Genomic DNA, 14,733 nt, shown 5'->3' with positions numbered 1-14,733 from the left:
CAACGGAAGTGTCGTAGTTAGACTGGTTACAACACGTGGTGCATGTTACAAACATCCTGTTACGAGCGGGCTGTTACGAGCGTACAAAAAATGCATTTCCGAAATACCAACCCGCAAATTGGATAGCAAAAACTGTTTCTCTGTGAAGCTCAGTACTACTAACTTCATACGAGATCTCGAACTGTCCGGAAAACATTAACAGCAGCATCCACTTCATCATCAAATTACAAATGAGTCTGTTCTAGAACTCGGAACGACCTACCACCATAACAATAACAACAACAATAATGAAAAAAAGAAAACAGCCACCATTCTCACTGGACACGGGGCTGTCTATGAATAGCTACTAACTCTGTATAACGAGCGATACAATTATCCGCCAATCAACTTTCCCTTAAATCTATCTCCAAATCTGTTAGAGATGTAGTTTACTTCACGATCAGCTAATGTTCACCATTTTTCCGAAACTAATATCCTTTTACCCAAATTAGATTTTGCATTGCAATTAATGGTTTCGCCTCTTCTCTCTGGAACTCGTCGAAATTAAATCTGAAACCCACATTAATTGTAACTGTACTAATGAAAACAATACGTCCAATTAACTCCCCCCCCCCCCAAAAAAAAAGTTCTTTCCTGTTTCCAATTAGATGACCACACTTCACTGACCAACACACCCAGTCGGCTCCAAACCAAAAACTAGCTGTCCTAAAATCCATTCTCATCCTGAATTTAAAAAGCAAAGGAACAGCGTTATTTGCACTTTTTAACAAAGACTGCTCGTATGTTACGTCCATCCGTAGACTTCATAGCGAACCGCTTGGGTGCCGTGGCCGTTCATTAGCATTCATGGCACGTGCTCTGCTTTATGCCTCTCTTGTCAGTTCTGACGAGGTGGGAGGCCATACCTCCCTCGTAAACTTCTACAAAATTATAATAAAATTATCGCATTATTTCATAACATGTATAAAAATCACAATTCACCTAACTGAAACAACAAAGTGTTTCAGTAGGTCTGATCCAAACATTATTTGTACTTAAAATGGCGCGAAGAATTTATTTCGTGACGCATTAGACCCAGTTTGGCCCGTCAAACGTTCCACGCTGTAACTCTACACAACTCTAGGCGAGCTAATCGGCTCCATTTGTGGCCAGCGAGATGCAGAGACAATGAGCTCGTTGCCGGAAACGGGTAAATTCCATAGCCTGGAATTAGGACGGCTGATGCTCGCATTAACTTTGTGCAGAATATGCTCCAGGAAATGGCGGAGTGTCAGACAATCTTAAGGACGGCCAAGTTACAGCTCTTTGAGATTCGACAATAACTCACATCAACTATTGATGCAGACCCGAATACATTTGCGATCTCAGAAAACTGAGAGGCATCCAGTGACACAACAATACTTCAGTAGCTCTAAAACTACAGAAATTAACATTTCACTTTGAATAAATATTTACACAATGAATCTCTGAATTAACTACTTGACATCGTATGAAGCGATGAAAACAAACCTTATCTCAGGTTATAGCTTTACACTATAGCTATCATCCCTGAAAGCTGCGTATCTATTTCATTTATTGGTTTACAATGTCTTTTATATCTTCTTCATTATGCAAACGTTTGTCAGAACATCTTATTCGCTACATTTACACAGCAAATGAACGCAGCATCAATACCTCATACTGTCATACTTTTGTAGTTATTTAATGAACGTTTACTATTTTGCCAGTAACTTTATTTAAATGTTTTAATGGGTCTAATGCGTCACGAAATAAATTCTTCGCATCACTTTAATAATGTTTGGCTCAGATCTACTGAAACACTTTGTTGTTTCAGCTACGTGAATTGTGATTTCTATACATGTTATGAAGTAATGCGATTATTTTTATACAATTTTGTAAAAGTTTACGAGGGAGGTATGGCCTCCCACAAGTGAGGCATAAAGCAGAGCAAGTGCTATTAAAACAATGGTAATTTGAAAGTGGTCAATCGCTTGTGTTAGCTGACACCTCTATTGTAAAGAGTGCCAAAAGTTGCTTCTGTCAAGCAGGTATAAATAATTGTTTAAACAATAATCTGTACTCATTTAACGAGAGCGCACTTGCGCAAGACTTTTTGCTTATTTATTTATTATTCAGGTATTAGTTATATTTATTGTAAATGATCTGAGTGTAACAGAATGTTTATGACATTTCTTTATTTAGTTGCTGTAATATATTACTTTAGTCTGGGAAGTGGTCACCTTGAATCAAATCATGCCTGTAGAGCTTAAAGACGGTGTATTTTTGGTGGGGATAGCCATCAGCCAATGGAGGAGCGGATAATAGCGAAATACTGCTGCAGTCAAGTGGAGACAGGGACTCCTCGAGTGAAGCACTCAGAGGGTGATTCGGGACACTTTATGTCCAGTGCTGGAAGAAGGCAGACCTATCTAGAGAAACGTGCGCTATTCAGTCGTATAGGTGATTGATTCTGGGCGATGAATGGCCGCTGTCATGCTTCTGAAGGGACATTGTAATTCGAGAGGTCTGAATGTGCTCTAGAGCAGAACTCTAATCTTTTCCGCTTGAAATGCGGAATTGTGGACAGAGTACGAGTTACTATTTTTTACATCACGTGTGTTAATTTGTGAATCATCGTGTTGAACTAAGAACTATTTTGAACTGGTGAATCTTTCGTGTGTTGTGATCACAAAATGGACTTAGTTTTCGTGAGTCTTTAATGACTATTTAGTTTGGGAATTTTGCCACCATTATCGTATCGCTCTCAACTTGAGTTTGCTGCATTTGATAAGGTTATTTTCTGTCTATATCTTAAACGAATATTGAAGGATCACTCCCCGTTCATTTCAGATGTCCTTTCTTCAATAAATATTATTCAAAGTAATTCTCTGTCGTCTTAATCACTTACAGGGTTAGAACACAACCCTTTTTATTAAATTATTCTTTTGTCTTTTGTTTATAGTTGTGTGTATTTTATTAACTCGCAGTTCTATCCAGTGCATAGACTATTTGACTGCAGAACCACAGCTACAGCTTATTGTTTGCAGCGAATTAGCTGTGGGGCATGAAAGCAGACGTGCGTGCCTCGACCCTATGACTACATCAAGCTATTCTTTTTAAACAAAGTCCTGTGTAACCCTAGTACGTAAAGTGCGAGTAACCGCAAGTAAAGATGCAACTGTTTTGCTCGTATGGGATGCTTTTAGGAAGAAATACTTCCCAGCAGCAGTGACTGTTGGTAGCGTCGCAACGCGTAGAGGTAGAATCTGTTACAATATTATCTTGGAACTCTTCCATTTGGTCCGTGTTTGCGTAGAAAAATAGTAATATCACAAATTGTGTCCACCTTGATGCAAACACCGTGTTATTTATTTATTTATTATCCCAAACTAGTTTCGGCGACAAATATCACCATCATCAGAGGTTTTTTTTTAAATCTAAAACATTCAGAAAATGGTATGGTTGTACAAATACAGTAAAACATAATTACATTTTTACAAATCGTCTTTTGAAATATAGTTTTATATTGATACTTTTATACTACCTTATTTATTGTATGCTACAGCATGTTTTAAGCTATTATTGGCGCTGCTTGTGACATATTTTCTGTGCTCTCTTTCTGTTGCCGTCTTTCTATACTTAGCGAACATCATGTCATCTGCAACCATCTGAGCGGCTGTTAGTAAACAAATACTCAAAGGTGAACTTCGTATGTCAGCATTATATACTTAGGGTTGTGGTAGTGTTTGTGGAAACCAGTTATTTTGGTGCGTATTTAGTTGTTGCTTAGCTAATCGTGTACTCACGTTCGTTGGGTGGTGTGTGGCTCCTTTTTACACAGAAAAACAAAAGTTTTGCACTGTGTTTCTGATCCATAATCTTACGCCATCTTGCTGTTCGCGTGTGTCGTGAGAGGCGTATCGCAACTAGCGAAAAAGGCTATGAAAACCTGTAACGCGAATTACGACGACTTCTGTTCATTATTTATGTCTCTGTGTCTGATGGGGAGGTGGTTCTTTTGTGCGTGTGTGCTTTCTGTTCTGTGTCCTTGGTCAGTTCTCTCAGAGCGGTAAACAGTGTGTTGTTGCAGAGTGTTGTGTTTTCATTTATTACATTTTTCCCTTCGACTATAGCCTTTTACAAGTGGTAATTTTCTTCTATTGTTAGTTGGTGGTATAGACTGTTGCTGTTTCTCAGAATGCGTAGATCGTTTTCGATATTAGTGGGGTTATGGGTTTTGTTCATTAGATGTTCTGCGAAAGTTGAATGTGTGCTGTCACTTCTTAGAGCTCTCATGTGCTCTGTGTACCTTGTTCGGAAATTTCTGCTTGTTTGTCCTATGGAGCGGGCCTGACAAGAGTTGCAAGTGAGTTGATATATTCCAGCGTTGCTGAAATTGTCTGAGGTTTTTCTGACTGTTCTTAGTCTTTTCTGAACTGTATTGTTTGTTCTGAATGTTATTGGGATCCATTGCTTTTTTAAGATGTTTCCTATTCTATGTGATATTTTGTTATTGTATGTTAGTGTGTACCATCTCTCTCTTTTTTATGAAGTGGTGTGGTCTGCTGTGTTGTCTCTATGTGCTGCATGTTTCCGTTTTACCTTGTTCTTGAATTTGTTTATGATGTCTGTTTTGTAGTCGTTTTCAACAGCAATTTGTTTGATTGTGTTTAGTTTCTGGGTGTATTTTCCTGGTTTAAGAGGTGTTATGTTTGTTTACTAACAGCCGCTCACATGGTTTCAGATGACATGATGTTCGCTAAGTATAGAAAGACGGCAACAGAAAGAGAGCACAGAAAATATGTCACAAGCAGCGCCAATAATAGCTTAAAACATGCTGTAACATACAATAAATAAGGTAGTATAAAAGTATCAATATAAAACTATATTTCAAAAGACGATTTGTAAAAATGGAATTATGTTTTACTGTATTTGTACAACCATACCATTTTCTGAATGTTTTAGATTTAAAAAAAAACCTCTGATGATGGTGATAATTGTCGCCGAAACTAGTTTCGGATAATAAAGAAATAAATAACACGGTGTATGCATCAAGGTGGACTCAATTTGTGATATTACTATTTTTCTACGCAAACACGGACCAAATGGAAGAGTTCCAAGATAATATTATTGTAACAGATTCTACCTCTACGCGTTGCGACGCTACCAACAGCCACTGCTGCTGGGAAGTATTTCTTCCTAACAGCATCCCATACGAGCAAAACAGCTGCATCTTTACTTGCGGTTACTCGCACTTTACGTACTAGGGTTACACAGGACTTTGTTTAAAAATAATAGCTTGATGTAGTCATAGGGTCGAGGCACGCACGTCTGCTTTCATGCCCGCAGCTAATTCGCTGCAAACAATAAGCTGTAGCTGTGGTTCTGCAGTCAAATAGTCTATGCACTGGATAGAACTGCGAGTTAATAAAATACACACAACTATAAACAAAAGATAAAAGAATAATTTAATAAAAAGGGTTGTGTTCTAACTCTGTAAGTGATTAAGATGACAGAGAATTACTTTGAATAATATTTTTTGAAGAAAGGACATCTGAAATGAACGGGGAGTGATCCTTCACTATTCGGTTAAAATACAGACAGAAAATAACCTTGCAGCCGAACAGGATTACTTTCTAGACTCAACTGTCACGGGTGACGAAACCTGGGCATGCCACTTTACACCTGAGACCAAGCAACAATCACGCCAGTGGAGGCATCCTTCTTCACCAAAGCCGCGGAAATTCAAACAAACACAGTCATGACAACCGTGTTTTGGGATCGGAGAGGGGTATTGTTGGTCGACTTTATGCCCACTGGGACCACAATTAACGCTGACAGGTACTGTGAGATTCTGAAAAAACTCAAATGGGCAATTCAGAACCGGAGAAGAGGAAAGTTAGCAAGGGCGTACAAATTCCATGACAACGCTCGCCCACACATTGCTCGGCAAACCGTTGCTCTCCTGCAACAGTTACAGTGGAACATAATGAACCACTCACACTATAGTGCTGACTTGGCGCCAGTGACTGTCACCTGTTCCCTAAGTTAAAAGAACATTTGGCCGGAAAGCGATTCAGCTCGGACGACGAGGTGAAAGAAGAGGTTCATAACTTTTTGAACAGCATGGCGGCGAGCTGGTATGACATGGGCATACAAAAACTGCTACAGCGTCTACAAAAATGCGTCGACAGAAATGGTGATTATGTCGAAAAATAGCTAAATGTTCAAGCTGTAGACTGATGTAAACCATTGAAGAAATAAACATGTCTATGTACCTGTCAAAAAATAGGACGCCTTACTTTGGGATTACCCTCGTAACATTACCCGTGCCTGCCATGCGATCTGACAACCGGTCTCTTAACTACTACCTTCCAGTCACAGCTGCGTGAAATTTACAAGAATTGCCCAAATCCACGCTTGCACTTATTCATGGCGCAGCAACAGTTCTACTTGGTTTCGTGAATGGAAGCCCTCTTTAGATATGGATAAATGTAAGGGAATTCCTACAGCAAAAAGTAAGAAAAGTAGGACATTGGCCTATGATTACAAGAGTAGTGATAAACATCTTGAGCACGTGAAATCGTATAAATATTTCGTACAGTCTACCTTCCACCATGCACTGTACACTGGCTTGCGGAGTATTATTGTAGTTGTAGATGAGCGAAAAAGTGGTGACCGTGTTCTGTATACACCATCACGCCGTATCAACACGGCAGGTACTGAGCCTGTACCATGACAGTGAATGGAATCTGGAAAGGTTCATTCTCCCCGGAGCCTTCACACACAGCAACACCCATCGTAATACAGCGTGCTGAAGCGTAACTCGTCTGCAAAAACAACGTGGTGCGACTGCTGTGTCCCGTGTAGTTGTGAGGTGCCCCTCTCTCTACTGCCACATCAAGGAAAGCTCCACAATTATCGCCTTGCAGACAGGCTGTAATACTGAGGACGTCGTCCGTTTCTGCACGGACGGTCAAACCAACAATACGTCTGGCTCCTCAGGCGCTAGTCACGCACTGCTAGCGATGAGCGTGGTCACACTGTATCCATCGATATCATATTCCCGTGACAGTCAAGAGATCCCGACCAAAGCGAGAAACGACACTCTGGAATTCCTAATGAAGCGCCTGGCATAGGGTTCATCGAACAACTTACAAGTTATTTCTCTGCCGTTCCACTCTCAAACAGTACGCGGAAAAATCTGTTCGTGTGAGTTCTGATTTCTCTTATTTCATTATGATGATTATTTCTCCCTAACTAGGTGGGCGCCAACAAAATATTTTCGCACTTGGAGGATAAAGTTGGTAATTGAGATATCATGAGGAGATCCTGCCGCAGCGAGAAACGCCTTTGTTTTAATGAAGGTCATTCCAATTCGCGTACCAAAGGCATGGCACATTCTCCCTGTTTCGAGATAATACAGAACGAGCTGCCCTACAAACATAGTTTAGGCAGTCTCTTCGGTGGATCTGTTGCATTTTCTAAGTGTCCTACCAATAAATCACCGCCTTTGGTTTGCTTACCCCACAACAGTATCCATATGATCGTTCTGATATAAGGTGTTATCAATTGTAACCCTTAAGTAATTAGTTGATATCACTGCTTTTACATTTGATTGATTTATTGTGTAACCGAAATTTAGCGGCTTCCTTTTAGTACTCATACACGTAACTCCACACTGTTCATTACGTGGAGCCAGTTAGCAGTTTTTGCAAAATAGTTCAAACGGCTCTAAGCACTATGGGACTTAACATCTGAGGTCATCAGTCCTCTAGACTTAGAACTACTTAAACCTAACTAACAAAAGGACATCACACACATCCATGCCCGAGGCAGGATTCGAACCTGCGACCGTAGCAGCAGCGCGGTTCCCGACTGAAGCGCCTACAACCGCTCGGTCACAGCGGTCGGCTGCAGTTTTTGCATCATAAAGATATCTTGTATAAATCATTTTTCACATGGCTTTGATCAGCTGATGATTTTATAAGACGGTAAATGACAGCATCGCCTGTAAACAATCCAAGAGATCTGCTCAGATTTTCTTCTAAATCGTTTATATAGATCAAGAACAGCAGAGGGCTTATAACACTTCCTTGGGGAACGACTGATATTACTTCTGTTTCACTCGATGTTTTCCGTCAGTTACTACAAACCGTGACCTTTCTGAACTGGAAATTACGAATCGAGTCGCTCAACTCAGACGGCAGTCCGCAGGGACACACTGTTATTAGAAGTCGCTTGTGAGCGACCGTGACAAAAGCATTCTGGAAATACAGAAGTACTGAAACAATTTGAGGTGCCCTGCCGATAGGACCCATTACTTCGTGAGAATAAAGAGGTAGCTGCGTTTCGCAAGAGCGATACTTTCTGAATCCGTGTTGGCTGTTTGTCAATAAATCGTTTTCTTCGATGTAATTAATAATATTCGAACACAGTATATGTTCCAAAATCCTACTGCAATTCGATGTCAGTGATCTGGGCCTGTAATTCAGCAGATTGCTCCTGTTTACTTTTCTGAGTACTGGCATGACCTGCGCAGCTTTCCAGTCCTTAGGTACGGATCTTTTGACGAGCGATCGGTTGTATACGATTGCTAAGTGAGCGGCTATTGCATCAGCTGAAACGTCCCCTTAGATAAATTATAACTGACTGTGCTGACACTGACACACGATATTTTTATCGCAACGCAATCTGACTTTCAAAAATCCATACAAGTGAATGGCCCTGACTAACAATAACCTATACTTTTCATGAATCACTTACCGCACAAAAATCTTCGTTACTCGAACTACTGCAATACAGCGAGCGCCAATACTGCCAGCTAAATAAAAGATTCTAACTACTGAAGGCACTAACTACAGATAGGCATAGTTAGCAAATGAAAGATTTTGATAGAGAACGAACAATGTATTTACCTTAATAGTGTTCAAAAGTCATTATATATACACTCCTGGAAATTGAAATAAGAACACCGTGAATTCATTGTCCCAGGAAGGGGAAACTTTATTGACACATTCCTGGGGTCAGATACATCACATGATCACACTGACAGAACCACAGGCACATAGACACAGGCAACAGAGCATGCACAATATCGGCACTAGTACAGTGTATATCCACCTTTCGCAGCAATGCAGGCTGCTATTCTCCCATGGAGACGATCGTAGAGATGCTGGATGTAGTCCTGTGGAACGGCTTGCCATGCCATTTCCACCTGGCGCCTCAGTTGGACCAGCGTTCGTGCTGGACGTGCAGACCGCGTGAGACGACGCTTCATCCAGTCCCAAACATGCTCAATGGGGGACAGATCCGGAGATCTTGCTGGCCAGGGTAGTTGACTTACACCTTCTAGAACACGTTGGGTGGCACGGGATACATGCGGACGCGCATTGTCCTGTTGGAACAGCAAGTTCCCTTGCCGGTCTAGGAATGGTAGAACGATGGGTTCGATGACGGTTTGGATGTACCGTGCACTATTCAGTGTCCCCTCGACGATCACCAGTGGTGTACGGCCAGTGTAGGAGATCGCTCCCCACACCATGATGCCGGGTGTTGGCCCTGTGTGCCTCGGTCGTATGCAGTCCTGATTGTGGTGCTCACCTGCACGGCGCCAAACACGCATACGACCATCATTGGCACCAAGGCAGAAGCGACTCTCATCGCCGAAGACGACACGTCTCCATTCGTCCCTCCATTCACGCCTGTCGCGACACCACTGGAGGCGGGCTGCACGATGTTGGGGCGTGAGCGGAAGACGGCCTAACGGTGTGCGGGACCGTAGCCCAGCTTCATGGAGACGGTTGCGAATGGTCCGCGCCGATACCCCAGGAGCAACAGTGTCCCTAATTTGCTGGGAAGTGGCGGTGCGGTCCCCTACGGCACTGCGTAGGATCCTACGGTCTTGGCGTGCATCCGTGCGTTGCTGCGGTCCGGTCCCAGGTCGACGGGCACGTGCACCTTCCGCCGACCACTGGCGACAACATCGATGTACTGTGGAGACCTCACGCCCCACGTGTTGAGCAATTCGGCGGTACGTCCACCCGGCCTCCCGCATGCCCACTATACGCCCTCGCTCAAAGTCCGTCAACTGCACATACGGTTCACGTCCACGCTGTCGCGGCATGCTACCAGTGTTAAAGACTGCGATGGAGCTCCGTATGCCACGGCAAACTGGCTGACACTGACGGCGGCGGTGCACAAATGCTCCGCAGCTAGCGCCATTCGACGGCCAACACCGCGGTTCCTGGTGTGTCCGCTGTGCCGTGCGTGTGATCATTGCTTGTACAGCCCTCTCGCAGTGTCCGGAGCAAGTATGGTGGGTCTGACACACCGGTGTCAATGTGTTCTTTTTTCCATTTCCAGGAGTATATATATAAGTTCATGATATATATATATATATATATATATATATATATATATATATATATATATATATATATATATATTATATATATATATATATATATAAGTTCATGATATCCAGTATTACAAATTTACTCTTTCTGGCGGACACACGTCCAAATCGTCCGCTCTTAAAATTCTGGCATCTCTCCCCCCACAATCACCGCTGCTGGCGGCTCACCTCCAACTGCGCAATGCTACTTGCTGTTAACAGCCAACTGCCCAACACTACAATAGCAAATTCCAACAATGCAAACCAGCCACAGACTGCACACAGCACTGTCAGTGGTTTTCATACAGAGCGCTATGTGGCGTTACCAACATAAAAACCCAAACAGCCTACTTACACAGCCTACTCTGAATGTAACGTAACTGGTACACCATGTGAACGGCACGGCTTGACTTTATTAAGTGAATTAAGCTGCTTCGGCACACCGAGGATATCTACCTCCATGTTACTCAGTTGGTCAGTTGTTCTTGATTCGAATTTTGGGATATTTACTTCGTCTTCCTTGTTGAGGGAATTTCGGAAAACCGTATTTAGTAACTCTGCATTCGTGGCTGTGTCATCAGTAACATTACCATTGCTATCGCGAAGGGAAGGTATTGATTGCGTCTGGCTGCTAGTATAATTTACATATGATCAGAAACACTATGGTTTTCTGCCAGATTTCGAGACAGAGTTGCGTTGCGGAAACTATTAAAAGCATCTCGCATCGAAGATCGCGCTAAATTTCATGCTTCTGTAAAACTACGCCAGTCTTCGGAATTCTGTGTTCTTTTAAATTTGGCACGCATTGTAGATGGCGCTTTAGTCAAACATTTTACTGCAGTTCCGCTGAACTGATAATACACTACAGGCCATTAAAATTGCTACACCACGAAGATGACGTGCTACAAACGTGAAATTTAACCGACAGGAAGAAGATGCTGTGATATGCAAATGATTAGCTTTTCAGAGCATTCACACAAGGTTGGCGCCGATGGCGACACCTACAACGTGCTGACATGAGGAAAGTTTCCAACCGATTTCTCATACACAAACAGCAGTTGAGCGCCGTTGCCTGGTGAAACGTTGTTGTGATGCCTCGTGTAAGCAGGAGAAATGCATACCATCACGTTTCCGACTTTGATAAAGGTAGGATTGTAGGCTACCGCGATTGCGGTTTATCGTATCGCGACATTGCTGCTCGCGTTGGTCGAGATCCAGTGACTGTTAGCAGAATATGGAATCGGTGGGTTCAGGAGGTTAATACGGAACGCCGTGCCGGATCCCAACGGCCTCGTATCACTAGCAGTCGAGATGATAGGCATCTTATCCGCATGGCTGTAAAGGATCGTGCAGCCACGTCTCGATCCCTGAGTCAACACATGGGGACGTTTACAAGACAACAACCATCTGCACGAACAGTTCGATGACGTTTGCAGCAGCACGGACTACCAGCTCGGAGACCATGGTTGCGGTTACCCTTGACGCTGCATCACAGACAGGAGCGCCTGCGATGGTGTACTCGACGACGAACCTGGGTGCACGAATGGCAAAACGTCATTTTTTCGGATGAATCCAGGTTCTGTTTACAGCATCATCATGGTCGCATCCGTGTTTGGTTACATCGCGGTGAACGCACATTGGAAGCGTGTATTCGTCATCGCCATACTGGCGTATCATCCGGTCTGATGGTATGGGGTGCCATTGGTTACAAGTCTCGGTCACCTCTTGTTCGCATTGACGGCACTTTGTACAGTGGACGTTACATTTCAGATGTGTTACGACCCGTGGCCTTATCCTTCATTCGATCCCCGCGAAACCCTATATTTCAGCATAATAATGCTCGAGCGCATGTTGCAGGTCCTGTACGGGCCTTTCTGGATACAGAAAATGTTCGACTGCTGCCCTGGCTAGCACATTCTCCAGATCTCTCACCAACTGAAAACGTCTGGTCAATCGTGGCCGAGCAACTGGCTCGTCACAATACTCCAGTCACTACTCTTGATGAACTGTGGTATCGTGTTGAAGCTGCATGGGCAGCTGCACCTGTACACGCCATCCAAGCTCTGTTTGACTCAATGCCCAGGCGTATGAAGGCCGTTATTATGGCCAGAGGTACTGGTACTGGGTACTGATTTCTCAGGATCTATGCACCCAAATTGCGTGAAAATGTAATCACATGTCAGTTCTAGTATAATATATTTGTCCAACGAATACCCGTTTAACATCTGCATTTATTCTTGGTGTAGCAATTTTAATGGCCAGTAGTGTAGTTTACATAACGAGCATGTGGTACGTTTCACGTCAGTTTGATGTATGTTGTATGCAACCATCGTGCTATTTCATTGTTAGTGGCCAGCGGTGTACTTCATGTACCATGCAACAAGGTATCAGGTTTGGAAGTAAAGCTCAAAAAACGTCGTCTGGTTGCAGGATAAGGTGGACCTGGGCGAGCTGATGCTGTCGCTGTGCTACCTGCCCACGGCGGGTCGGCTCACCGTCACCATCATCAAGGGACGCAACCTCAAGGCCATGGACATCACCGGCTCCTCAGGTGAGCTTGCTCCGCGCGCTAGCCGATCGCTGGGGTTTTCAGTTGAATTTCTTTGCCTGTTGGATACTGCGAACGCAAAGTGGAATGTTATCTGTAAATCAACGAAAATACTGTCTCTGTAAGACGAAAAGTATACTGTTTTTTGGATGTAATCCTCTTTCGGGACAGAGCACTTGAACTTCTACTACTCCTTGAAAAATTAAACCTGAATGTTCACAGAACTTCCTGAACATGATGTGTTCTGAAATTTGTTCAAACTTATTGAGTATGGCCTCCTGTAACGCAATCCATGTTGAATAATAGTACTCCTGATGAGGCACAATTCTTGCAAACGCAACAAGGGGCTATTATTAAATGATTTTGAAAAAAATTAGGTGGGAACACTGACTACAAATACTGCATAGCAAACAATCACCGTTATTAAGCCCTGCTTTATACATTTTGCTTGTGAAGGCAAAACTTCATTGCCATTTGTAATCTCTAATGCATGAGAAGCTAATAATCTACGAGTTGATGTGGTGGAGAGAGTGAAGTGCGATGACACATTGCTGCGACTACGTCTCCCGAAGAACTGAATCAAGTTGTTTTACCTGTAATGCTCTGAAAATTCTAAGATAGACAACAGCTTGGCACGCAAGAATAATACGTTGTAGGTGAATGGGGCACGTGTCCATGATTTCCACTCTGAATATACGTATGTATGTATGGGGATTGCAGACAAAGGCAAGTATGTGAAGCAATGAATTCATGAACGCCGGAAGTACTCAAAAAGCCTTATAATGATCAAAAGGATGGTACAAAATGAATTATACCTCACGGTCAAACACCGTACATTAAATGTACCGTGTTCAAATTGAAGCTTCACATCATCACACAAAACACCTTCAAATTAGCATTACAAAATTGAATAACGTGATTGTACAAATGAGAGAGAAAGAGAGAGAGAGAGAGAGAGAGAGAGATATTAATTGCGGAATCGAAGTGACCAAACGATAATTCTAAATTCACTCAGAATACGAATGGTAATGCGACACTAGAAGTTAGTTATATTTTGCGCAGCTTTGAAGCATACGTAAATTCCAGCAATGTAAGGATAGCGCAAAAGTAAGAAGCAAATTTCGATCTCACCAAATCCTTCGAGTCAGCCTGTTGAATGCACTCACCTCGAAACAAATGAGACAAGTGTCTATATTACATCCATTTGGCGAAGAAGCATGAACTTGAGTAAAGCTCTGCTCTCTGCTTGCCCTGACTGGCCAGTACTGGTCAAAGCTTCGCGAGTGACCAATTTATCCCACATGATGATTCTCTAAGGAACAAGTGATTCGCGTTTGGCGCGTAGATGCACGTAATATGGAACCAGGAAGTGCAAGAGCAGCCTTATTCACCTTTTCTACGCCTTTCCAGAGAGTAGACTCAGTCCTAGGTCTCGAAACCATTCATCTACGTTATTACCTTTCATAATTTAAAACATTTTCCATCTGTAAATTTCACTAGGTATGCGAAGAGGTGAAAGATACAGGGAACCAGAAAGGGTGTATACGATAAGTCGATAAATATTACAGCGAGTATAAGGGCCGATGTGTGATCCATCAAGAGGTGGAGCAACCACTGAAAATCCACAATTGATTATTTATTGCAATCATAGTTGCAATGCAGTACCGCTATTTACCAGTTTCGACCGTTAGTGGGCATATTCTAAATACTTTCACTAACTGGTAGTCTACTGTGTTACTGAAAGGCTACGACCTGTTACCTTCTCCATCTTTGAAACGTTCCGAGCTTG

The 14,733-nt window shown here is 42.8% G+C and overlaps 1 protein-coding gene across 1 annotated transcript in view; it reads left to right on the top strand.

Moving 5' to 3' along the window:
• LOC126095473 (synaptotagmin-10-like) overlaps nucleotides 1-14,733 on the top strand; it is a 574,091-nt gene that overhangs the window by 425,632 nt on the left and 133,726 nt on the right. Inside the window, exon 6 of the mRNA XM_049910262.1 lies at nucleotides 12,827-12,947. Coding sequence (XP_049766219.1) covers nucleotides 12,827-12,947 — 121 coding nt within the window. The remainder of the gene's footprint in view (nucleotides 1-12,826; nucleotides 12,948-14,733) is intronic.

Source organism: Schistocerca cancellata, chromosome 8 (genome assembly GCF_023864275.1).
Source record: "Schistocerca cancellata isolate TAMUIC-IGC-003103 chromosome 8, iqSchCanc2.1, whole genome shotgun sequence".
Taxonomy (NCBI): domain Eukaryota; kingdom Metazoa; phylum Arthropoda; class Insecta; order Orthoptera; family Acrididae; genus Schistocerca; species Schistocerca cancellata.
This window is presented reverse-complemented; position numbering and strand designations above follow the sequence as displayed.